General features: G+C 39.2%; 1 protein-coding gene across 1 annotated transcript in view; it reads left to right on the top strand.

Annotated features, from left to right (window-relative positions):
* il1rapl1b (interleukin 1 receptor accessory protein-like 1b) overlaps positions 1-23,411 on the top strand; it is a gene marked incomplete at both ends in the record, with an annotated part of 59,046 nt that extends 35,635 nt beyond the window's left edge. Inside the window, 7 exons of the mRNA XM_079483833.1 lie at positions 2,192-2,266; positions 17,571-17,703; positions 18,258-18,403; positions 20,243-20,389; positions 21,164-21,334; positions 21,828-21,872; positions 22,681-23,411. Coding sequence (XP_079339959.1) covers positions 2,192-2,266; positions 17,571-17,703; positions 18,258-18,403; positions 20,243-20,389; positions 21,164-21,334; positions 21,828-21,872; positions 22,681-23,411 — 1,448 coding nt within the window. The remainder of the gene's footprint in view (positions 1-2,191; positions 2,267-17,570; positions 17,704-18,257; positions 18,404-20,242; positions 20,390-21,163; positions 21,335-21,827; positions 21,873-22,680) is intronic.
* Between the last annotated feature and the right edge of the window lie 4,049 nt (positions 23,412-27,460).

Genomic DNA, 27,460 nt, shown 5'->3' on the forward strand with positions numbered 1-27,460 from the left:
CGAGCACATAATCAGCAATCAGACCATTTATCCAACCAGCGCCAGCAGAACACGTATAAATATAGAGAAGCTCCTCACCTCAATCCTCCCATCCGATTCACGCAATCCCGCCACCACCCCGACTCCTCTGCTTTTTCCGCCCCTGCCTCCGGCAGCCGGGGGGGGATGGGCGCTCAGGGCTCGGGCTCGGTCCGGGCTCTGGGCTCCCTTCCCGGTAAAAGGGGGAGCGTGACCTTCCCGGTAAAAGGGGGAGCGCTCCGGGCTCGGACGGGAGCCCAGAGCCCGGGGCCCGGAGCCCTCTCCCCGGACAGTACGCCAAATACGCATAAATCCTAATTATCCGCAGCCTGAATTTGCAGGGGCGAACTCGTGAATTAGTTTTAGCTTTTCAGATGCCTTTTCATCCAGAACTGTATTAGCGATGTCTATTGCAGCAGGCAATATTAATCTCTCTGCAATTGTGTGTGGCGCTTTTTCTTTGGCAATACGATATGCAACTTTGTACGATGCCAGGTGCAATTTGTGATTGTGAGTTATGCTTTTGCTAAGTACCTGAGCTGACGACTGAATTTTTTGAGCCTTCCTCTGAAAAAAAGTCAATGGTTTGTCCGCCAGCTCGTCATGGCGCGTACTTAAATGTCTTTCCATCTTCGCTGGCTTTGAACTTTCATTTGCTAACTTTTCCCCGCAAATTACACACATTGGCATTGCAGCATGGTATGGGTCAGAACAGTTGACAAATCCGAACTTTAAGAAGTCATCTTTATATGGCCTTGCTGCAGATTTCTGCTTTTTCTTCGCTGGGACATAACTGCTATGCTGTTCCTGTGCATCGCCCTCGCTGTCTTTCGTGCTGAGCTGTGCTTCAGGAGACAAGGATGGACGGCTGACGGCATTTTCAGATCCTTTATTTGAAAAGGTCTCGGTCTCAGGCCCTCTTTTACTTTTGAAAAAATCATAAATGGTATTTTTTGGCCTTGACTTGCTCATGTTTAGCATAAAGACTTGCTACTAATGTCACGCTGATGCTATTGATAATAACTATTTGCATCATCTCAGAAAAATGGCTGCGTCAACGACACTGCGCACAATTTAAGTGGGTCCGGTGACACCGTGTTAGATTTATGGACTTATTTTGCCTGTATTTAAATAATTTTAAGTGTATTTCTATTTAAAAAAAATTATCGTTATTACTGTAAAATAAAATTGAATTTATTATTTTAGTAAAAATTTTCTTAAATCATCCTGGCGACCCATTTTTTAATTTGCGCGAGCCATGGTTTGAAAACCACTGATTTAGCAGATGCTTGTATCCAAAGGGACTTACACATGAGATAAACAATGGAAGCAACTGGAACAACACATGGACAACAAAAAGCATAAGTGCAATAAAACTGGTCTCATATAGCGTACCGCAGTATACAGGGATAAGATCGTTTTTTTGAAGAGTGGAAAAGAGATTAGGAAGTCAGAACTGATGGTTCAGGTACTGACGGAAGAGATGTGTTTTCATACCATTCTTAAAGATGGCCACAGAATCTGATGATCTTGTAGCAGCGGGCAGATCTTTATACAAATGTGGAACCGATCCAGAGAAGGTACTTTTGTTTACTGTTGTTATATTACTTATAATACTTTTATGTTGTTGTTTGAAATGTGTATTTATACATAAAGAGCACATCTGGCATTTGCTAAGTGTAAATCAGATGAGACAATGTAAATGTATTTGTGAGTTGATTGACATTGTTTGAGTTGTGCTTCACTGCTGCCGTCCTTCAGGTGTGTACGTGTGAATGGGGTCCAGAATGTAAAATGAGCTGAGGCTTGTTGTGTTTAATCTCTTTATGGATTCAGCAATGCTCCACCATCTTAACATGTAAAGTTTGTCCACTGAACATCTTTCAAAATATCACAAAGATACCGATCAAGGTTTAGACTCATTGTCAGTGAAATAATCATGTACAGTATATGCTGTATAAATCCTTCATGTTAGCACTCTGCTATTATTTCCTTTTCTTTCTTATTCTCATCTTTCTGACACAAGCGCTTGTGAAAATGTTTGTGAAATAATCATGGCTTTATCTCTATCTCACTTGTCTCCTAATCAATATATTTTAAAGGTTTAGTGGTTGAAGTCTGGGTCTCTGCTCTTAATTGTTTGCTTATTGTTTCATTTTTGTTTTCTGTGCAGCGCCTTTGACTGACAGGCCGCCGAAGATCCTGGAGCCTCCTGAAAGTCAAATGAATATTCTGGAGATGCAGTTAGGTAAGAACGCTGGCCTGGTTTGTTGACGTGAGGTGTGATCAGAGCTGATCCTCCCTATACACAGACTATACACGGGTTGCGTAGGGCCTCTGCACCACCAGGGGGCCCCCTTGAGTAACAAATCAAAATCAATAAATTGTAAACATGACACTATTTGTATAACTTGTGGATTAATACTTCATTTATTTAATAACTTTAACATTATAGGTCTTGGAAATCGTGTCATGCGCATCTAACTTCAGTAGCGTTTAAAGGGAATGTTTGCTTAGTGCAGGGGTACTCAATAGGCGGACCGCGGTCCGGATCCGGACCCAGACGCAATACAATTTGGACCGAAGCCAAAATCAACATTATAATTTAGTCATGATCCAAGCGAGTTTTCATTGGCACGTGATTTCACGCCTATATTGTTTTATCATGGCATGCTAAAAACCTGAAAAAAGGAGAAAAGTCGATTCTGAAAATCGCGAATTTAAATCAGAGTGGACTGACAGTTATTCATTTGTGCTGCCGGTGGGGAGCACAAAACCAATGTGTTTAATTTGCAACGAGACGGTTGCAGTTGTCAAGAGTGGTAACGTGAAACTTCACTATGACTCAAAGCATGGACACTTTGACAACAATTACCCCCCTAAATCTGAGGTAAGGGCCAGAAAAATCTAACAACTGCAATCATCATATCAAGCAACATGCAGTGTAGTTAGATCAGCCACCCAACAAGAGCGTGTAACTGAAGCCTCATTGAGAGTGGCATGGGTCTTAGGAAAGCACAAGAAACCATTCTCTGACTCAGTGATTGTGAAGGAATGCATGAATGAAATAGCAAATGCCCTGTTTGAGGGAACTCAAAAAGATGACATCATACAAAAAAGAAACCAAATATCTTTGTCTGACTCCACTGCTGTAAAGCGAACTGAAGTCCTCGCTGATGATTTGCTTGACCAAATGAAGTCTGCAATAAAAAAGGCTAAATGCATTTCATTGGCTTTGGATGAATCCACAGACAACGCACAACTTCTGGTGTTTGTCAGATTTTTTGATGAAGAGAAGGGAGAATTCTGTGAAGATGTGTTAGGCCTCACAGCCCTCCATGGACACACAAGAGGGGATAATATTTATGAAGTACTGATGCAGATGTTGAGAGACAGAGAGATAGATCTGAAGAATGTTATTTCCATTGCTACTGATGGCGCTCCTTGTATGACTGGAAGAGAGAGGGGATTAGTGGCACGCTTGAGAGCTCATCACCCTAACTCATTGCATATCATTGCATTATTCATCAGATGGTTTTGTGTGCCGTGTCGTGTGAAAAACACTTTTTGTGTGAAGAACATGATGTCATTTTTAAACTAAAGATCATCGCAGTAACTCATGAAATGTTGTGAGAAAGGGCTGTATGCCATCAGATCTCTGTTTTCAGGTGAACACGGTGGAACCACAGAGGCGTTTCAGATCAGATCAACATTAGAGAGCGCTTATCATTGCTTTAAGAGCTCTTATCTGTATTCAGCTGTGCACGTTTATCGGCAACGTTTACTCCGCCTTGTGACTAAACAAAGGGCACATTGTGAGTGAGCACACCGATGCCCAAAACGCCAGGCAAAAAAGCGTCATTTTTTATAAATAGCTCATGCCCTTTAGGACAGCCAGAAACTAACAGCGGACTAATTAACTTTAAGAAAAAAATACTTTACCATTTCACAAAAGAATCCATGAAGCCACACAGGTGTAATATAAGCGTTATAATGAATGTCCGCGACAGCACCCTCGAGAATCAGGATATATTACGTCAGTGTCTGTAATTGTTCACTCATTTTCTTTTGGTTCGTTCCCCTTATAGTGGACTGTTTAGCATTCGCTATATAGGGAATAGTAAACAAGTGAGTTAATTCAGACGCAGCTCTAATTTCAAATGACCAGCATTTTACAGGATTCACAGAGAATGATTGTATTGATTTACAATGATGATCGCAGAGATTTTCAAAATATGAGCTGTAATATCTCTTCTCTGCTGGAATGAGAAACGGTGTAACATAACAGTAGGAAATTCCTAACTATACTGTAAACTATCAAGACAGCATTATGGGTCTTTGTAATGTCAATAAAATTGCAGTTGGGTTGTTTTGGTTAAGCAATAATGTAACTTACACAATAAAAACATGATAACATTAAAAAAAAAGATACTGCATCTGTTTTTACAAATACACTTTTCATATGGTTTTCTGTAATGGCAGATTGATAACCGTTTGTATCAGCACAGTTTTACTACAAATACTGTGGTTAACTGCTTACTGCAGCAAAAGGGTGTTTACCACAGTATAACCATAGTTTTCTGCTTTTAATGTAGTAAAAACCATTCAGCCAATCTCTTGACACACCTCCTTAATAGTGTTTTTATTTATATTATTTTAAAAACTCTCTCTCAAAACATGTTTGTCCAGTTCTGCTGAATTCTGCTGTTTTGTTGCTTTGGCACCCTCAACCCCCCGTGAGCATATCTCTGTGCGTGTGTGTGTGTCGGTGTACTGACATTTAAAGAGAGTAAATTACAGTTATTTGCAGTTGCAGCTGTGAAACGGTTACAGACATTTAGGAATTCATAAAGCATTTACATTTCTGCCTTGACATTGTTTTTATTATAATATGTCAGCCTTCAGGTACATGTAAATATACCCCAATCCAGCTTTCAAACTGTTAGATTACACCGATACACAATGTAAAGTCATATACTGTAGGTCCTCTAGTGTCCCTCTTAACAGCACCGCAATGCTCTAGGATTATTTTTATTATATTTTGCATTGTTTTAAAGCAGCTTTACAGGAAGAAAAACAAAACTATAAGAGAAAAAACACAAATGGTCTAAATAAATGACAGTGCATAGTATTATGGGAAGAGTGAGAGCATTCTAATAAGAAAATGTTAGTGGAATTTACAGAGTCTCCCGGTGAGCAAGCCAACAAAGCCCACTGGCGATGAACCAAAACTGCAATGATGAATAAATGAAGAAAACAACCTTGGGAGAAACCAGACTCAGTCTGCAGGGTTAGGTCTCCTCTGACCTGTTACAGCCGCACTCAAAAAAGTTACTTAGTAAATGATTTAGATAAAAAGAAAATTACATTTTGTGTGAAGCTGTTCTAATCTTGATAATGAACAGGCAAAGTCTAATCTTGTTGAGACTGCTTTGTGACACATCAAATGACAACAGGATGTTTTAAGCAGGTATAATAATAAAGGCATGAGGTAACTGAGTGCAGCTATAACTTCAAACTGCCATCATGGAAACAAATTTGGTTTGATTTATTTGCTACGGTTAATCATTCACAACTGCAAAAGAATCCATTCATTCCAGAGTATTCAGCGCCATTTAAAATAAAATTACATCATCATCACAAAGAACTACTGTAACACACACATCACAAACACACATACTGTAACTGTGACGGGGCACATAGCTACCGTCACGGCAGCGATGCTCTACCTATTCCAGTTCACAAAGACTGATGCAAATTTTGCTGGTATTTGTTTGTCTAGCGGGTCAATGTGTTCTTCTATTCATCATATTCTTGTAAATTAGCGGTTAAACCAGTCTTTTATCAAAACTCTACAGTAATCCCGTAGCTTTCGTGTGCACACTTTAACATCTAATACTACGGTGATTTAAATGCTATAGCTACTATTATCAATACATAGTGAGCTGTTTAAAATCAGGTAATTTACTTCACAATCTTTACCAGTTACAATAACCACGCAACACAGGTTTTTCGTTAATCATGTATCTATTTATTTAGTTTAAAATTAACTTAGCTCTGACATACCATCTTTGTGTCTTACAGCCGTCTCCTGTTTGTTGGAGTAAAGGATTTTTTGCCTCAATTGTGGGGCTTATATGACGCTATGAGTTCCGGGTCAATAGGAAGTGGTTCGGAGTTTGAGTTAATAATTTTCAGTGGTTAATTTAACTATATGCTCTTTGACAAAGTAAGCTAAACCCATAGAAATAATATTTTGTAATTTTCTAGTTTTATAGAGGTAACGTTTTGGCTGTTTAAGCATTTATAGCATATTCACCTAAGCCACCCCTGTATTGTCGTATTGTGTTGGTATGTGCCAATTCTAGGGGTGCCTTCAAGCATATAAAGATTAATTGCTCCAGTCTCAAGAAAAGAGCGAGTAGAGAGGACATAAGTCTGTCGATGCTCTTTGTATATGGGCTTGTGTAAAGGCTATTTTCTAGGCAGCTGCAAAATTTTGATTATTTATTTGACTCAAGTCAATTTAGATTTTTTTAGTTTTTTTGTCCCCAAACATGGATGTTTTTTTTTGTTAAATTTATAGTACCTTTCTTTGGCCTTACGGAGGATAAATAAAAGATCCCATCTGTTTGCAACTGTTCTCCTGTGTGCTTAAATCTGCTCAAGACGACTCTGTCACATCTACCCTCAACAGTAACACATGCACACTGTGACACACACATCTCACACAAACAACACACAAATCACAAACACATACTGTTACATTCACACTCACACACACATGCACACATTTGTCTGAGAAACACTGTCTAGGATGTGTCCTACTGTTGGATGCTGTTGATGTGGTAAATATGGCAAAGCAGCATAACATATCAAGTAAATACTTCTGACAGTAAAGACACAAAATTAAGCTTTTTATGGACAAAGAACAGTTCAGTGTGTGCAAGCAACTGTTTGATGTTGGTTTAATTTCAGAACAACAGTAACTCACACAGATGAATTAAACAGCACATTGCTGATACTTTATGAAGTCCGTAAATGTTCTGGAGGTTTCTGCTACCTACTTCTGTATCTTCTTTCATCTCAATTTCAACATCCAAGAGAAAAGCTCTGTGCTCCTCATTAGTGCTCTTAGTCATTTTTTTGAAATACCGCAACTTGACTAACATGAAGAACAACAACCACAGTCTGGATTCTGATACATTTACGCAGTTGGCAGACGCTTTTATCCAAAGCAACTTACATTAAATTATCCTATACATAGGTATACTCTTGGCAATACTCTTACCACTACAGGAAAGCTAATGATAATGTCTACTATTGTAGAGAAACATGTTCATCAGATCATCTTACTTATATTTTCTATAGGAAAATCTGTATATCTACCATATAAAGCTGGCAGGCCTGCATTACAGGCGGGGGCGATGAGACTTTATTGCAGAAGTGAACAGAACAAGGTCTTATTTAATGATGCTTTGTAAGATTAAAGGTTTTCTTCAAGCACCTGTGTGAAGCATCAGTTAGTTTGGCACATCATGGTCATCTCTCTAATAAGAGCCAAATATGACCTCCACTGACACCAAATTAAGTGAAACTCACCAAACTCTCTGTTGTCCGTAAGGCCGTCAGTAGAGGCTTCTCAGTATGACCAATACTATATGACTGGAAGATTACGTCTCGCGGTAGCACTCTTGTGACTCGCTAGCCCAGTCAGGGTCGCTCCGCTAGAGGTCGTGATATCGGTGCAAGCGCTGTGGCGTTTAAGATTGATCCCCAGTCAGTCTCTCACAACGTCGAGAGACCGACTGAAGGGGAACGCCTCGGTTACGTCTGTAACCTAGGTTCCCTGATGGAGGTATTGACTTCATGCCACAACGCTGCACCGAATCACTGCAGTGAACGGGAGTGCCCTCTCAGGTTCCTCAGTACAAAGGGTGAGTGAATGACCGCCGCCATCTTCCTTTATACCCGTATGCACGGGGCGGAGACTGGCGTGCGCATGCCATTCGCCAAGCCCATTGGCGTTTTATAATTAATTATCTCGGAGAAGGTAGGTTCTCAAGATCAAATTTTATTTATATAGCGTGTTTCACAATTTGCATTGTTCCAAAGCTGCTTTACAGGGGAAAATAAGAAAAAGGTAAAACACAGTACATGAATAGTTTAACTTGTTAAATAAATACCTAGTAAATAATATCTAATGAAAGCAGTCTCCCGTTGGTTTATTTAGCATATTTTGAATTAAGTGAATGTTTGGCTGAAAAGATGTGTCTTTAATCTAGATTTAAATTGGGCGAGTGTGTCTGATCCTCGAATAATATCATGAAGGCTGTTCCAGAGTTTGGTGGATTTAGTTATTCTAGGTATTATCAAAAGTCCTGAGTTTTGAGATCTTAGAGAGCGTGATGGGTTGTAGTGTGATAGAAGCTCTGTTAGGTAGGTAGGAGCTAAACCCTTTAAGGCTTTATAAGTGATTAAAAGAACTTTAAAGTCAATACAATACTTAATGTGTAGCCAGTGAAGGGTTGATAACATTGGGGTTATGTGATGGTATTTTTTGGACCTGGTTAGAACTCTGGCAGCTGCGTTCTGAACTAACTGTTTGTTTATTGATGATGCAGGACAAACACTAAGTAGCACATTACAGTAGTCAAGTCTTGAGGTCATAAATGCATGAATAAGCTTCTCCGTGTCAGCAAAACATCGAATATTTCGTAATTTGTTTTTGTAACATTTGAGATGTGATTTCGAAATGACAGTTTGCTGTCTAATATAACACCTAAATCTTTTACAGTATTTGTTGGAGTAAAAGTACATCCTTCAACTTGCAGTTTATAATCAGAAATATTCTGCTCACGTGCCTTTGGTCCGATAAGTAATAATTCAGTTTTATTAGAATTTAAAAGAAGGAAATTACAGGTCATCCAATGTTTTATATCTTCAATGCACTCTGCCAATTTGGATAGCTGGGAGGAATCATCTGGTCTTGATGAGATATATAGCTGAGTATCATCTGCATAGCAATGGAAGCTAATTCCATGTTTTTTAATAATGTTTCCGAGGGGAAGCATGTATATGGAGAACAGCAAGGGTCCCAGAACCGATCCCTTAGGTAATCCATAGTTTACTTGCGTTAGATTTGATGATTCCCCATTAAAATGGACAAATTGATGTCTGTATGACAAGTAAGATCTAAACCACTGTAGTGCCTGTCCCTCAATACCGGTATAATTGTGTAAGCGATCTAGAAGTATGTTATGGTCAACGGTATCGAACGCAGCACTAAGGTCAAGCAGGACCAAGAGTGAGATGTTACCTTTATCTGATGCTATAAGCAGGTCGTTTGTAATTTTAACGAGCGCAGTTTCAGTGCTATGATGCGATCTAAAGCCTGACTGAAATTTTTCGTGTATGTCATTATTTTGAAAGAAAGAGCACAACTGAGTGCACACTACTTTTTCTAGTATTTTAGACAGGTATGGGAGATTTGAAATCGGTCTATAGTTTCCTAGTTCATTTGGATCTAAGTTTGGTTTCTAGATTCGAGGCTTAATGACGGCCATTTTAAAGGGTCCTGGGACATGGCCTAGATTAAATGACGAGTTGATAATGTTTGAAATGGGCTCAATTACAACAGGTAGTAACTCTTTTAATAATTTAGTTGGTATGGGGTCTAATAAGCAAGTTGTAGGTTTAGATGTTGCAATAAGTTTAATTAAATATTCGTGTTTTATAGGTGAAAAACGCTGTAGCCTTTCTTTTGGAGTGACGGTTGATACTAATTCATATGACAGACTTGAAGGCTGAGTTTTTACTATGTTGTCGCAAATGTTTTCGATTTTCTCTGTAAAAAATATCATGAATTCATTGTTCCGAGGTGTGGCGGAATAGCCAGGTCGGTTGATGTCTGTTTATTTGTCAATTTAGCGACTGTGCAATTTTTTTCCTCATTAATCTTTTTTGACTTCGTAGGTGCAACAGCTTCTAATGTATTAGAGAAAATAGTGCCCCATTTGCTGGTCATGTAATCGAGCGATTCTTTATTTATCGGTATGGTTATTAAAGGAGTCAAATCTGGCAAGTTCTTTGCGAAACTATCTTTAGTAGCGGAGGTGATTGTTCTACCCTGTCGATAACGAGTTAAAGGGCTGATTCCTGACGTGCGCAATGTACCTGTTATAAGATGGTGATCAGTGACATCGTCGCTTTGAGGCATAATATCTATATTGGTTAGATCGGCTCTGTGAGATATAATCAGGTCTAGTGTATGATTAAATCGATGAATGGGTCCTTTAATGTGTTGTATTACTCCAAATGAGTGTAGTAGTTCTGTAAATGCCACAGCTAATGCATCGTTAGCGCTATCTACGTGGATATTAAAATCTCCCGACAATTAGTACTTTATCAACTTTAACCAATAGGTCAGATAGGAAGTCAGCGAACTCTTTCAGAAAATCAGTATAGGGACCAAGGGGTCTATACACCGTAGCCAATGTAAAAGAAAGCGTTTTTTTTTACTTTTGTTAGGAATAATTATGTTCAACGCAAGCACTTCAAATGATTTAAATTTATGCTCTGTTCTCTGAGTTACAGTAAGAAAGTTTCTAAATATTGTAGCGACGCCGCCACCCCGACCAACCAGACGTGGCTCATGCATATAACAGTAGCTTAGTGTGGGGTACACTCATTTAGACCGAAATAATCATTTGGTTTAAGCCAGGTCTCGGTAAGACAGAGTATATCAAAACTGTTGTCCGTGATCATTTCATTTACAATAACTACCTTTGAATTTAGTGATCTAATATTAAGTAGGCCGAACTTTATGAATTGGTTTTGGTTGTTTATTACATTGTCTTCAAGTTTAATCACGATCAGATTTTTTCTCTGACTTTTGCCAAAATAATTACTTAGTAGTATTATTCGGGGGGACAAATACGGTCTCTATATAATTGGAAAGAGTAAAATTTATAGCAGTTGAACAGCACAGACTATGGTTAAAGTTTTGACTTACCTGAGGGAGACTTACCTGTGGGAGACATAGTCAACAGGTGCGTAGCGCCTTCGAGATGTTGTCGGACAGGAGAGCCGCTCCGATGCTGCTGGGGTGCAGGCCGTCGGGGCGTAAGAGCCTAGGTCGCTCCCAGAACAGATCAAAATTATTTACAAAGAGCAGCTTCTGTTCAATACACCATGACATCAACCATTGATTAAGCGAAAAAAGTCTACTGAACTTTTCATTCCCTCGTCGGTAGGTAGGCAGCGGTCCTGATACTGCAACATCCCCTTTTCTATTTAGGTGTTACACTGAGGGGGTTCGACAGAAATTCGACTAGTGCTGAGTAAATAAAACCACTTCATTCAACAAATATTCCTTTTTTATTCAATTAGTGCATATTATATAATTCCTCCAACAATAAACCAATATCCTGTAACAAACAGTCTAATTCTTTGAGTTGCTGGGACAAAATAATAAATGAAACTTAACGTCAATGACCAGTCCTTAGATGGGCAGAGATGATGATGAGATGAGTCCAGAAGGTTATTTGAGAATGACTCAATGATATACTTCAAATGAAGGTGAGGTGAAGTTAGTCAATGCTACAGTGTGGTAACCCCCAGATCCCTACCTCTTGCTTCTAAGAGATATACAGTAGATCCTCCTGGCATAGTGCATTAGAGCACCACAAGAGTTGCGTTGGTCCAATAATGATAATGGCCAATAATAAAAAGTCCTTTCTACCAAAAAATATATAACATCAGACATTATTCACTCCAAATACATCAATACAATATACAGTTTAACCAATACTCACTTTTGAGCACAAACTCTAAGAGTTCTCAGAAATGGACTTCCAACAGCTAGCAGGTAGCATAAAAGTTAACCATGCGGTTTCCTTCTACCAAACTGAACTGACTTGTTCATAGGTATTTCCAGGTTTATATCTGGTAGCCCTCTTGCACTAGTGCCCTCTAACGGCTTGTAGTGGCATTACGTTAAACCCAACTACTCATTTTTATTCACATATCAGAGGAAAACAATAAAAAACACAGGTAACGTTTTATACGGTTACAATACGATGATCCTCGCTGAGGGCGATGCGTTGCGTACCGTCTCAATCCGACTCCTGAAGTTCCTCTTCAGGATCTCCGACTGCCGCATCCTGACGTCGTTCACTCCCGCGTGCAGCTTGACAGCTCTGACGTTAGGGTCGTCCTTCAGGATCGCAGGTACCTGCGCAGACACATCAAGAACACGAGCGTGGGGAAAACAGTGAGTGCGCACCTTACCTTTAGTGGAGGAAGCGTGTACGTTCCGGACGATCGAGTCTCCGATGAACACCGCGTTGCATTCGGTCTCGCAGAGGGCGGCAAAACGATTCCTGGTCGGGATCTCGAAGACCGGTGGCGGCAGCTGAGTCATCTCACCGGTCCTGGCTTGCGCCTTTCGCCGTGGGTGTGCCGGTGCAGGAGTGAAGTTCATTGTGTCTGCTCCTCTTGAACTTGAATACATATTGAGATATTTCCTGTATTATAAATCATCTCCTCTGTGTGCTCATCTTGCTCATTCTCTCGCCAGCTCTCTCTCTCTGTCTCTCTTTGTCTCTCTCTGTCTCTCTCTGTCTCTCTCTCTCTGTCTCTCTCTCTCTCTCTCTCTCTCTCTCTCTCTCTCGCTCGCTCGCTCGCTCTCGCTCTCCCTCTGCATCTCCCCATGACTGTGTAAACAACATACTGATTGTGGCACTCTAACAGATCTCTTGTTTGGCTTATGTTCCATCCAGCTGTGACCTGGAGGGTGGATGTGTGGTTATTGGCGAAGACAGGGGTTAGAATCTCAATTGAAGCTCGTTGACAGAAAAAAACTCTTCCTGTACAATTCAGTGATAATGGTTACAGACACTCACTTTATCCAGAAATAAACCTGTAGGAATGTAATATGGTAATATGGTTACAGCCCATTGCTTCTCTAAAACCTTTTTCTGAAAGTGAAAACAGATGGTTGAATAGTTAGGGTTAGTTTAAGAGGTTTGTGTTTTACTTAGGTAACAGAAAGTAAAACGACATGGTCAGAATATTTTTAAAGTCACAGTAAGCAGCAGTCCCAGCAGATTGACTTTCTGAAGATTGTCTTGTGTGTGGCTCTCTGTCTGTGAAACCTTGCTGGTGGAGACAGAAGTAAAGTCTAGGTCTTGGCCCTGGTTGTTGACAGAGATTCCCTGGGCTGGATCTGGGATGATCAGTGAAGTTCACAGGATCTCAAAGGAGGATTACATATGACGATCAGCAGGTGTTGGTGTAATGTGTTGTTTCCTCTGGATGTGTATCCTGATGGTCAGTCAGTCCGCGAGCTCTATCCCGAGGTAGGGGAGGAGGGCAAAGAGAGAATAATTAGTGTACCTGCTGTTCATTTACTTATAAACAAGACATAATACTGGTGTGCATCACATGAATGCTCTGCTGAAAAGATGTGTTTTTAATCTAGATTTAAAGTATGAGACTGTGTCTGACCCTGGAATACTATCAGGAAGGCTATCGGTGTGTTTAGGTGCTACATGAGAAAGCTCGAACACCTTTGGTTAGGGTTAGAAGCATCTGCCAAATGAGGATGTAGAATTGGCATAGTACACATTTATATGAATTAGCCACCTTGTAAAATACGCACGCATTCCTGTGAGATCAGGTTGGTTTTGTTGTGAAAAAATGAAGCTTGTTTTAATAAAACTAAAGGAGGAAATTAGCATCAATAGAATTTTGTTTGTGTTTACAGAAAGAGAATGCTGTCAATAAAAGATTCTTCTAACATATCATCATGGTCGAGTCAATGTGACGATGACATTTCATCTTCCACATCAGAGCATCTGATTCAGCTCAGTACAGACTGTTGTGAGCTTACACCTGCTAACTGTTGTAGTCTACATTATTTCTTTGGCCATCTTAAATTCAAATGTCATTTCAATTATCATCTCATTATTTTAGACAGAATATTTCACTGCAGAATAAACAATGTGTTCTACAAATGAAGAGTTTGGTTTCAATATAAGATGATAAAGTTCAAAATCATGTTTTTTATCATGTTATCATGTTTCTATTGTGTCTTATTGTGTTAGTTAGCTGTATTTTATGAGTTATTATGGCTTAAATCAAAACAAACCAACTGCAGTCTGATTGATATTAATTGGAATGCACAATAAAAAACATGATTAAACCGAGTTATCTCATTTTGGAACTCTTCAAATATTAAGTACAGTATAGGGTGACCACCCTCTCCACAACATTATTGCAGTGGTAAGCTAATAGAGAGCATTAAAACTAACATGTTTCTTCTTAGCAACTGCTTGCTACAATGCCTCTGATATTTAGATTTATTCAGCTTTCAGATGATGTTTAAATCTCAATTTAGAAAAATTCTGGTTAACTCTGGGTAACATATTTATTATAAATATTAAACAACTTAAGCCAAAACATCTAATTTCAGATAATGAGGAGGCTTTTTTATTTGTCAGGGTGGAAGTCGGTCATGCTTGGATCCAAAGAAGTGCTTGTGACGGGAAGGTTTATTCTGAGCTCTGCTGTGCCCAGAGCTCATCTCACTCCTTCTGTTTCTGTTCTTAGGGGACGACGGGTAATAATTTATCCTTTTATGTGAGAAGCTGAACTGTTTCTATTGTTCCTCCTCATGACTTAACCTGAGCGCTGTTGCCTAGGAAACCTTTGTGTGTCTTTCTTCAGTTGTTCAGATACTGCTGTTATTGTTTATTTCAAATTTGCCTAATACATTATATACAGTATATATATACAGCTGCAGAAAATCATTTCAGAGATTTTTTAATTTCTGATTTAAAAATGAACTATTTCTAGCTATGTGTTTAGTTTGAATTATAATTTTTGTTTTATTCTATAAACTACTAACAATATTTCTCCCAAATTTTAAACCAAAATACTATCTGCGTTTTTTTGGCAGACCTCAAATATTGCAAAGAAAACAAGTTCAGCTTCACTTTTAAGCAATACAGCACTCATATTTCAACATGTATTTAGGAAAAGTTCAAATATAATATTTTTATGTGATAACCTGGATTTTATGACAGTTTTCATGTGCCTTGTTTCAGTCAGTCTTTCGCGATTCCATTACATCACTCCTGAGGTTTGATTCTATTAAAATTCAACAGACACGGGACTGAAATGACCAAAAGTACATCTAGAAATGATGATTTGAAATGACAATTTGGAACGGTCTGTACATTTTTTACCCCGACTGTATATAAAAAAGGAGCCAGTAAGAACAGAAAATGAACAGTTGTTTAAACTAACTAACATGACTTTTTTTAATCATTACACACTTTCTACACCCTCTTAATGAAACATGAACTTGTCTGTGCTACTCCGTCCGTGTGAGGATTTGACGGACATGTCAGCACTTTCTGTCAGGGATTAATGCTCAAGGCCTGAAACTGTTCCTGCGGCCCAAGGTCATAATTTAGCTTCTTCATCTGTTTACCTTCTCGCTGATAGCATTGCCTGTAATTTATAGTGTTGTTTTAATTAAATGGATTGAGATGGTTCTAAGTGCCCACAGTTTTAAGACGAGCTATTTTTTACAATCTGAACTTCTGCCCAGAACAGACATAAAACTCAGCAATAAAGTACACAACCACATAAATTGGAATTTAATAGTAACACAAACATCACAGAAACACTAGGCAGAACAAACACAAACATCTTCAGACACACACACAAAGAGAGAGAGAGAGAGAGAGAGAGGGAGAGAGGGAGAGAGTCGTTATCAGCAATTATTATTATTATTATTGCATAGTGGATTGTGACACTTGTTTATTTCAGAAATTTATTTTTTTATGTTTATCATTATGCATAATTATACTTTATTTCATATAAAAAAACTGTAAGACAGTAAACATATTTGCATAAGTAGAAAAAGAGAAGTACACACATCTGCAGCTCATTGAGGTTTACGAATAATGTCTCTTTTTCTCAGACTGTTTGTTGTTTGAGTTATTGTACCACACACACATATGAGTTCCCGCTAATGATTGTGTGCTAAAAGTTGATGTGATTTAAACCCATGAAGTGTAGTGACCTCCAGTGCTCAGACGTGAAATTACATTTTTCTTAATACTGCCTCACACATTCTGAAAAGTCAAGCCAAAGGTTTTCCATCGGCTCCAGGTTGGATGAGGTATACATACAAACGCCCAAATCTCTCCACGTAAACAACTGGGATGAGGGCTAAACTCAAAAGGTGGTTTCCCGGATAGCACAGGTACGTCTGTAAGATGCCAGCTTAAGATTTTAAGAAACATCTGATAAACATCTTAGAACGAGCAGTTTTACATCCATTCTAAATCATAAACATCTTACTAGATTGCTTCTATTGTTTTACTCATTTGTAATGTAAATGTTGATGTCTTTACGACATCTGACAGCAGACGTCTCATAGACGCATTACACATTAGCAAAAAAAATGTAAACGTCATGCAGATAGATCAGGGTTGTGTCTTTTAAGTTCTTATGACACTGATGTAAGTTTAAGTGTTCTAATAAAGTGTTTAATCAGATGGGTGTAATGACATGATATGTGTGTTAATGAATACATTTACGTTAGGATACTGCAGTGCAGAATTGTCAACGGCCGATGCTGGTACATTTTTTTCCTTGTTAGTGGAGACACGTCCGTATTTTTACACTCTATGCCAGTGACCGTCCTGTAAGCTCCTGAGTTCATCAGTCTGTTGTTCTCTCCCTCCAGGTGCTGTGAAAACAGCTTTCCTGTTGTTGGTTCTCAATCGTTTAAAAGGCTGACAATTTTATCCACATTTTTTTATTTGTAGTTGCTTCTGTTGGTCCAAAGAAAACAAAGTAGCCATTCACATAAAGTGAAACTCTCCTTCTGCTTAAAATGTTTCTGTTTTAAATGGATGATGTGTGTTGAATTGCATCTTTGCTTCTTTAAGGTCTAATTATAGAATAACATTATGATATATTTAAGAGTTTGCTTACAAAATGAGATAAAAATCATGTTTTTTATTCTGCATTGCAATTAATATTAATCAAACTGCAGTTGGTTTGTTTTGGTTGGTTAGGCGGTGAATGTGATTAGTTGTTTTTGACACTGTTGACTTTGGTGTGTGTGTGTGTATGCATGTTAGCATAAACTAATACCAATCCAAAGACCATCCTATAGACAGTTCATTTTATGTTAGTGAATAATGTTTTGGAATGAGTTTCTCCTTCCTGATGAAACATTCTTCTTAACTCCGGTCAACCACATCCACAATTCTCTGTAAATTGCTTCGGATAAAAGCGTCTGCTAAATGACTAAATGTATATATGTATGTACATTGGTGTTGTTACAAATGTTTCTTTATAAATGTCCTGTTTTCATAATTTTCAGCCCATTTTCATGTAAGCTGTAATGGCATATCTGTCATCTATCATAGTCTCAGTAAATTATATTGCGTTGTCTTCTCATAAAACTTTGTGTTAAGAAATAATGTTTCATACTGTTTTCAATGGATAATCTGAACATTTTGCAGGCAGTCCCGCCAACCTAACCTGCAGAGCTTTCTTCGGCTACAGCGGGGATGCGAGTCCTCTCATCTACTGGATGAAGGGAGAAAAGTTTATCGAGGACCTGGATGAAAGCAGGATCAGAGAAAGTGAAATTAAGTGAGTCACGCATACACATGAACACTCATATAGGCATTTCAACAAAGCTCGTCCGTGCCAAAATATTTTAAAAAGAGCCTGGATGAAAGTGACACTCGATATCATAGCACCTTTCTCACATCAATGAGAGCAGCAATTGGTAAAGTCACCTATAAACATCTCAAGCATGAAGAAAGCGGAACTGACCCTTTCGCTTCTCGTACAAGACAGTAGAAAGAATGTGGCTTCAATACAGTCAATCTTTCATCATTCTATTCTTCCTGTATAGTTTTCTTGACCCTGACGGTTTACTTCTGATTCAGTTGCTCTACACTCTGGTGTGTTGCTTAGCTGTGTTATTAATATTTGTGTGGCGAGCAGGGCGGGAGGAGAGCCGTGAGACATGTGAGACCGGTGCACGCACAGCTGATGCTCGTCATCACTCACTTTCCCGGCCTCGCGCCTTTCCTCATGGCTCTCGTCCCGCCCTGCTCGTCACAATTAGCACAAAGAGTATGCTTGTGTTTAGCACAAATTAGACTGAATTTGATTGAACTAAATTGGATTCATCGCAGGACAGTCCGCGAGCACTTGGGGGAGCAGCAGGTGTCCATCTCACTGACAATAGATGCTGTGGAGAAGAGCGACCTGGGAAATTATTCCTGTTATGTGGAGAATGGATACGGCAGACGGCAGGCCAACATCCAGCTCAGAAAGAGGGGTAAAACACAAACAAACAATCACAGTCATTCCATACGCAAATATAGGAACTATAGCACTGCTAAGACACGTGACTTTCGCATTGTGTATGTATTGCAGCTTTTTTAAATCCAATCTTTTCCCTTGATTTTAATTTCTCGCAAGTTCCAGTCAAAGTGTCAATAACAGCAGCTTTATTCTCGAATTCCTGGCTGCGATAAAAGATGTTTCATCTTAACTAGGATGAGTGAGAGATCTTGATGTCCCCCAACAATATAAACTACATCCTGTTTTCCCGGACACGTCCTGTCCAGGATTTTGGGTGCGTCCTACAGAGGTCGCATTTGTCCACCACATACGTGGAGCTCTCACATTTCAGTAACAAAAAAACATAAAATTAACATTTATTTCTTAAAAGATGTATAACCATTGTGGTTTCACTCTTACCCTGAAATATAACGGTTGCTTTTCTGAAATAAAACCTTTAATAATGATAAACCTCAGTGATGTATGCAGTGGACAAATGTGACCTCCGGAGGACGCCCCTTAAATCCTGGACATGACGTGTCCGGATAAAATGGCATATATGGTGACCCTAATATAAACAAACACTCTAGTGCACTATATAATCCATTTGAAGAATTATACAAATAAAAGATCTTGACATTCTAAATGCTTATCAGAGTCCGTTTGTATTCAAAACCCCAACAGCACACCAAGACGACATTTTGATGTTTTTGAAAGTGCGTTAACTGTTCCAGTCAAGGTGCATACAAATATTAATCCATCATGTATAATAGAAGAGACTGGTGTGAGCCATAATTTCTTCTGGTTTTTATGTGAAGACCCTGTAGTGGTAATCAGAAAAACAACAAAAAGTGGCAAAAATGTTTTTTTTTACATATACTGTATCAATGTTAAAGCAGCAAATGTTTCTATTCAATTTTGTAAATATTTAAAGAATGTGTTGCATATAAAGCAGAAAATGTTGATCATAGAAGTGCAGTCAATGCCCCTGTTTTGAGGCAACAATTGAAGTACATTTCTCCTTGTTGTGTTATTGCTCAATGCTTTTATACCAGCTCTGATGTGATCCATATGAGGACAGTTTCTTGTTTCTTTGACTCTGGTGTGAAGTAAGATAAGAATCTATATCTTTATCAAAACATTTTTTGTGCTCTGAAAGAGAGATGTATACTGTATATAATCTAGTGCTTTTCTTCATTTGAATGGCAAGTCTTTTATTCTGTATTTTGTCTTGTTTTCCTATGTGTGTTAGGTTCGGTTTTCAGTTTGTTTGCATGCGAGCTGTGAAGTTCATAAGAGTGGCAAAACTAAAATCTCTAGCTGAGAATACAAATGTTTATCTCATGGTCTACATCCATATGAACTCAATCTTCTCTATCACAAAAACCAGAGACTTCTTTCTCATTTGTTTCAATCGATTTACTTGTCAAGTGTAACATCACGCACCACCACTTTCCAGTTCAAAAGCCATCAGATGCCATAGGCAAACAACCAAAAATGAAAATATAATTAATATGATATCAGAGATTGAATGGGCCTGTAAACAGTTGTATACACAGTAGAATGAAGTGCACTTCAGCCGTGACACATCAGCCTGAGCATTTGCACTAATATACACAGTCCAGCTTCAAAACACAAACACTGAAAGAGTTCATCTATTTGTGATTTGTAAATCGGGGTTAATACACGCATTAACTGAAGGAAGACTTGAAAACCTCAGCGGTGATGGTAATTCTCTGGATCACATTATTGACACATACTGCCTCAGCTGATGTCTCTCTCTCTCTCTCTCTCTCTCTCTCTCTCTCTCTCTCTCTCTCTTTCTCTCTCTCAGCAGAGCTCATGTACACAGTAGAGTTAGCAGGGGGTTTGGGAGCCATTCTGCTGATGTTGACGTTTCTGGTGTGCTTGTATAAATGCTACAGAATTGAACTCATGCTGTTCTACAGAAGTCACTTTGGCAGTGAGGATGTTGACGGAGGTATGACATATCTGAAAATAGATTTCTGTATAAAACAATTCTGACATAGCACTTCCCATATTTCCATGAAACAATCTCAAAGGAACTTCTTAGAGCTCACACGTCTTAAAATGATGTTCATGAAAATGAAAGGTCTGATGGATTAAGAAAAACGTCATCATCGGCACTTCATTGTTTATGAAAAGAACAGAAATCTGTGGTGTTATTCTTTTATGTGCTCAGGTCATCATTTGGTTTCCTTCTTTTCAAAGTTTTTACTCAGATTAGACAGAGTATTATACAAAAAGCTCGGCTCTTATGTTTTATCTTAAGATATCATCTTTCATTCTCTCTTCACTTTGAGCTGCACATGTGAAAAATGAAAAGCCTAAGTCAATATGTATTATTTTAAATGTCCAAACATATAGACATATTTGTAGAGATGATGACAAAGATGTACCCAATGATGGTCTGTTTAGATCCAAACTGCATAAAACAAACGTTATTATTAAAACAATCTAAATTTAAACAACAAGTGTTAAATTTCAGCAATATGGTTGAAATTCAATGTAACTTTATTTTATTCTGTCTGCTGTAAAAGTGGCAGTGCATGTTTTGTTAAAGCCTAATAGTGTGAAGCCTCAGTGTTTAAACATTTTCGTCTGGGTGCTAAACGTTCAGAAAGCAGTTTTGATTGTATGATTGTATTCCGACTGAAACATTTTGTGTTGTGTTGAAACTGTTTTGCTGTGATTCTTTATCGCAAACTTGAATAAACACTGTGTGTGTGTTTAGACAATAAAGACTATGACGCATACATTTCCTACACTAAAGTGGACCCGGATCAGTGGTGTCAGGAAACCAGAGAAGAAGAGCGTTTTGCTTTGGAGATTCTGCCAGATGTTTTGGAAAAGCATTATGGGTATAAACTCTTCATTCCTGACAGAGACTTGATACCGACTGGAAGTAAGTTCGCATTAGCTGTAATGTGCCGTTAAGTGACCTGCTGTAATCTTATTTTTATCATCTTCATTCATGTTTTTAATGAATGTTCTGATTTGTCCAACTATGTATCATAGTCATTCAGAGGTTGTTGTTTCAGTCTTACGAGTACGTATGTTGCTGCTGTGTTAGTATGTTATTGTGTGCACATCATCTGACTGAAAAAGATCTGTGTGTGTTTCTTGTCAAATGTTTGTTAATATTGTCTGGGGACTGTTAGCTTTTAATATGGGACGAAGGGCTGAGAAAACAACATTCCTGAATACCGGTGTGTTTGCCGGTGAGTTTCATGTCTAATGAGCAGCAGTTCAAGTTGCGTTTCAATGTGTCACAGAAGATTTTCTTCTCTTGCAGCTCTAAGTTTCATATTAACAGGTGATTGTAACCAAAATATTGGCAGTTTCTCTGAATGAGGTTCTGTTGGGCAGACTTTCAGTGATGAAATATTTATGTTTAGGTTTCAGCAATGATCATCTTCAGGATGACACAAGACTCCTTAGAGGTATTCTGCACTGGACAAATGTGATTTTCAACCTTTGAGTCAGGGCTGATTGTACCGCAGAAGAAGATATTTGATTTTGGATACTTGTACACAGTGAGATGTACAATATGGAATGGTATTCTCGATGGTATATATTTGTTGTGAGCGAGGAAGCTAAACAGAATCGAGACCCTGACAAGCACGTCACTGCTGATTTATAACACAAACATGTTTTGTTCATTGGGCACCAGTGGCAGTCTGGGGAAGCAGGAATGCGAAGCTCGTCAAATAATGCATTTAGCCCGTTGTGTGTGTGGCTCGTTATGTCAAAATACGTACTCTATTATTCTAAACACTTTCGACTCGTCTGCAGCAGGCACTTTTTTTTACATGAGGTGGCGAACACATATTTTGACATGACGAGCCCCACACTTGACAAACCGAACACATTTTTTGCATTCCTGCTTCCCTGGAGGAGAAGAGGAGTTACCGATCGACACTGTGACTGACACAAAACATATTTTACTGTTTTGAAGCTGGAACTGCGTCATGGCTTATTGGCCCCGTATGTCCGTTTCAGGCCAGAAAAATGAGCTTTAATTAACATTCCTCTCGATTATCAACGCTAATTTAAATGAATGAGAAGCACCTTGGACTTGTGGTCGGATTTGTCTGTCTTGTTTCATCATTCTGTTTGTCTGCTTTTTTCGTTTAACATCATACGATTAAACGGCAGTATTAACGCTAGGGCTGTTCAATGAAAATAACAATAAAAAAAAGACATATTGAATTTAATTATGGACCCTTTTCCTGCCTACCCTTGTTTCAGCCTACATCGAAGACGTGGCTCGTTGCGTGGACCAGAGCAAGCGCCTCATCATCGTCATGACACCAAACTACGTGGTGAGACGTGGCTGGAGCATCTTCGAGCTGGAGACACGTCTGCACAACATGCTGGTTAGTGGCGAGATCAAAGTCATTCTAATCGAATGTGCGGAGCTGCGAGGAATCATGAATTACCAGGAGGTGGAGGCTCTCAAACACACCATCAAACTTCTGACGGTCATCAAATGGCCGGGACCCAAGGGCAGTAAACTCAACTCCAAGTTCTGGAAGCGGCTGCGGTACGAAATGCCCTTTAAGCGGCCGGAACCCAAGCTGTCGCATGAGCAGGTACTAGACGTGAGCGAGCAGGGACCTTTCGGCGAGCTGCAGACCGTTTCTGCCATCTCCATGGCCGCGGCGACGTCCACCGCCATGGCGACCACTCACCCAGAGCTGCGTTCTACTTTCCACAACACGTACCACACGCAGCTGCAACAGAAGCATTACTACAGGAGTTACGAATATGACGTCCCATCCTCCGGCACCCTTCCGCCCCTGTCGTCGCTGGGCAACCAGCACACCTACTGCAACATCCCCATGACTCTACTGAACGGCCAGCGGACGCAGGGCAAATCTCCCCGCGGTCAGCAGCTGGGTGTCGAGGAGCCGCATGTGAACAATGTCATGCTGCCACTGTTGCCCCGGGAAACCAGCATTTCCAGCGTCATTTGGTGACATAATCAGGAAGATGCTTAACTTTAATAACACTTATTAAAAGCAAACAAAAGGATGCTGCTGCTGCTCTTGACTGTGCACCACGGGTTTTGAACTTGATAAGACTCGACCCGGATTTTCATTCTCTCACACACTTCTATACTGTAGGAATACAGGGTCTTGTACATATATTTGCAGTTTCTTTGTAGCATTGCAATTTTTTCAGTTATGGTGTTTGGTTTTCTTTTTGACAATTGTACCATTTCAAGTTTTATATGGAGTTTTCCCCCCAGAGACTTTGTAATGAATTACATGTTGTGCTTTGCTCTTGACTTGGTAGTTTAAAAATGATATTTTTTCTTAACCATTATAGGATTTGTGGCATTGTGATGCTTTCTTAAAAATAGAAAGCTTTTGTTAAAGAAATACCTTATTTATTTTTTCTGTCAATTAATGAGATTTATTCACTTTTGAAGAGAAATGTCATTATGCAAATGCTACTGAGGCCTAAAGCTCGAATTCTTCCTGAATGAAGGAGCGAGCAGATGGGACACGTCTCTCTGCTGCTCTTTGTTTCTCTCTCTCATGAACTTTCTAGAAAAAACTTTGCCCTTAAGCTCCATGGAGAGGAATATCAGCGTAAGAAAAACTAAATTGTATATTATTTTCAAGTAAAAACTATATTTTTGTAACAAGGAGTTGCTTGGCAAGACATACTTCAGTCACATTTCGTTCAATTCAAACATATGGTGACAGTTTGAGCTCATCGATTGATGGGAAATCTGACAAAAGTATTGACAAGTTTCTGCCATATTCTGAGGAACCTGGGGGAATAAATATTTGTGTGTTTAAACTTCCCCACGACACTGAGGTCTAAACTTGCGTTCAATGTATAGTTGAAATATCTTTATATTTACAGATGCATTTCACAAGTTCTGATGCAAATGTGTGTCTCCAGAGGATATCTTGATTTCTTCACTGCACATTAAGACCTGTTAACCTCCGCTTTAGTGCCTCCAGCTGCTCCACACCTACAAAGCATTCGCTCAATTCCTGTTTCAAAAGGTAATGCCGTGACATCACTTCCTGTCTGCAGCTCATCAGCACGAAGCTTTTCACATTAGGTTTGTTATTTGGAGGCAACAGACCTGCACTAATTTTTTAAATGAGACAAACCTGTGTTAACGTGTGCTGTTCTTATTTCTTAATTCAGACAATGAAGTGAATTTTATGGCCAAGAGGGTCACAAAAGGGTCTTTCACACACCCGATATGTGCTGGACTGCCCAGGCATTTGTTTTTAAATGCCCGCCATTAGACGAAATACCAAAGCCTCACGTTCAATGCAAGGCTTTAAAATCAATATCTTACTGCGACGTGTTATCTAAATAAAACCAAAGATGGCAAACAGTGAGCTAGTGTTGGTGAAATGCATTGAATAGAGAAATTATATTCCTCAACCTCAAAAACACAGCAAAGAAGTACCAATTCTCTCTAGTGCAAAATAATCTTGTTTTCAAACTGTTGAGTGTTGCTCACAACGTTCATTTTACCAGTAATGCCAAAAAACTTGTTTTACTCGAAAAAACTGACAATATGCAAAAACATTTAAGCTGCTTGTCTGATGAGAGGCATGACCCTGTTTTTTCACCATGTCTGCATTTCACCCTAAAACCACAATCCCAGATTTCCAGTTTGTTTTTGAATTTGATGGAATCAGAATATGTACATCATTTCATTCATTTATGTTTCTTGTATTTTATGACATTCTGTAAATACTAAACGATGGTAATAATAATATTAAGACAATCTAGCCACATTCATGAACAAACCAATGTTTTCTGACATCATTCTGATCAAAACAATAATAATAACAATTATAATAATATAGAGCACAGAAATTGTCTCTGGCACTTTCACCAATGTTACACTAAAGATTAGGGTTCTGTTTGTCTCCTATTTTTACATTTTTCTCTATTTTTATTATGTACCTGCAATGTTACAGAGATATTATTATTAATAATAATAATAAAATGACACTTTTAATAATATTTGTCATGTAATCCTATTTGTGCCGGTAGTATATTGTACAATAAGAAAAAGATGAACAAAACAGCAACAAAGTGATCTGGGCAATGTGAAATCAAGGATCCGCAAACAGATTTCCAAATCAAAGCAATTCAATTTAATTAATTAATTTATTTTTCATTCATTCATGATTTTATTACTTTACTTTACTTTACTTTACTTTAATGGTAAAACCATTTTCGTGGAATTAACAGAGCCCTGAGCTAATCTAATATCAGCTCTCTCCCGGTGAGCAAGCCAACATGGCCCAGTGGTGAGGAACCCAAACTGAATGATGAATAAAAATCCTTGGGAGAAACCTGTCTCAATCTGGAGGGCTGGGTCTCCTCTGACCAGTTACAGCTGCACTCAATAACTTTTGCTCATGGTAGGTGGGGAAGATTGCCTGATGTCATTCCTTATCCCTTCGTCTTTGCTTTTTGTAGGTGAGTAAGATTGCCTGATCTCATCCCTACGGACCAGTCTGATTACAAGCCAGATCCTTGAGCTTTGGTTACCTCGGGAGAATGAAAAACAGACATACTTTGAGTAGAAGACCATTCCATACTATTTGATTCAACATTAGTTTGAATGGGAAATGTTCCCGGTTCCGGTTGATCTAACTATTGTAGTCTAACAATCATGGAGGGATTTAGAGTGTGGTACGTCAGATGTAGATTTTTATAGTTTTTTTATCTAGATTTAAATTGACAGAGTGTGTCTGCCTCTTGCACATAAGAAGGAAGACATTTGTTTCTAAATGTAGGTGCTAGGTAGGAAAATTGTCTGCCTCCCGCACTTGATTTTGAAATTCTAGGTATAGTTAACTATGCAGAATTCTGAGACCGCAGGGACCGGTCGGTCAGGTACTAAGGAGAAAAAACATTCATGGCCTCAAGATTTTGAAGTTTGGAACAACCCGAGGGTACGTTGAATCTGAGGGTACACATCTTACTACAGTTAAAAAAACATGGATGGTTACTGTTGTAAAACCATGGCAACAGTAATCAATATACCAAAAACCATAGTTACTACACTTTTACCACAAAACATGGCTAATTTCTGAAGTAGTGTTTCTAATTAGGCTTTAGCATAAATTAGCCTATATTATTCATTACTTTTTGTGTATAGTGTTAGTCAAAATATTGAATTTACAACTGATTACAAAACAAATAAAAAGAAAACAAACGTGGGTGGAGAAAATTTACGTGCTGAGTGTGTACTCTCCTGAGTTCAACAACAATCTCCTTCATCTTCTTCACATTCAGAGTGAGATTATTGTCACTGAATTACATGGCCAGGAGGCTCACCTCGCTCATGTAGTTTGTCCCATCTCTGTTGCTAATGAGACCTACCACAGTCATATTGTGTCGCAAACTTGGAGTGTGGAGTCGTGTGACGGTGTGCAGTCGTGGGTCAGCAGGGTGTAGAGGAGGGGGCTAAGCACACATCCTTGGGGGGCCCCCCGTGTTCAGTATGATGGTACTGGATCATGGACCGTGGAACGCATCTGAACAAGGGGGGGCCATAATTTCCAGTCACGCGGAGGGGGTGGGTGCGCATATGCATTTTATATTTATGCATTGAAATAAACCCCAACGAAAGGCATACACAGGTTCCCCTTCAGTCGGTCTCTCGACGTTGTGAGAGACTGACTGGGGTTTGATCTTGAGAACCTACCTTCTCCGAGATAATTAATTATAAAACGCCAATGGGCTTGGCGAATGGCACGCGCACGCCAGTCTACGCCCCGTGCATACGGGTATAAAGGAAGATGGCGGCGGTCATTCACTCATCCTTTGTTCTTCGGAACCTGTGTGTTTGCTGATGCTACACGCGATACTCGACTTCGAGAAAACTTTTAACCTGCTGGATTTATGACGCGGAGCAGCGGACTTCTCCTTTCGGTGGACTTCCCCTGGGCGTTTCGGCAGAAGGCTACAGACCTTAAGAGGTAAGTCCCTGCTCGTAGCCGTATCCTTGGGTGCGACAGACTCATCCCGG

The sequence above is a fragment of the Barbatula barbatula genome (assembly GCF_947034865.1).
Source record: "Barbatula barbatula genome assembly, chromosome: 20".
In the NCBI taxonomy this organism is placed as follows: domain Eukaryota; kingdom Metazoa; phylum Chordata; class Actinopteri; order Cypriniformes; family Nemacheilidae; genus Barbatula; species Barbatula barbatula.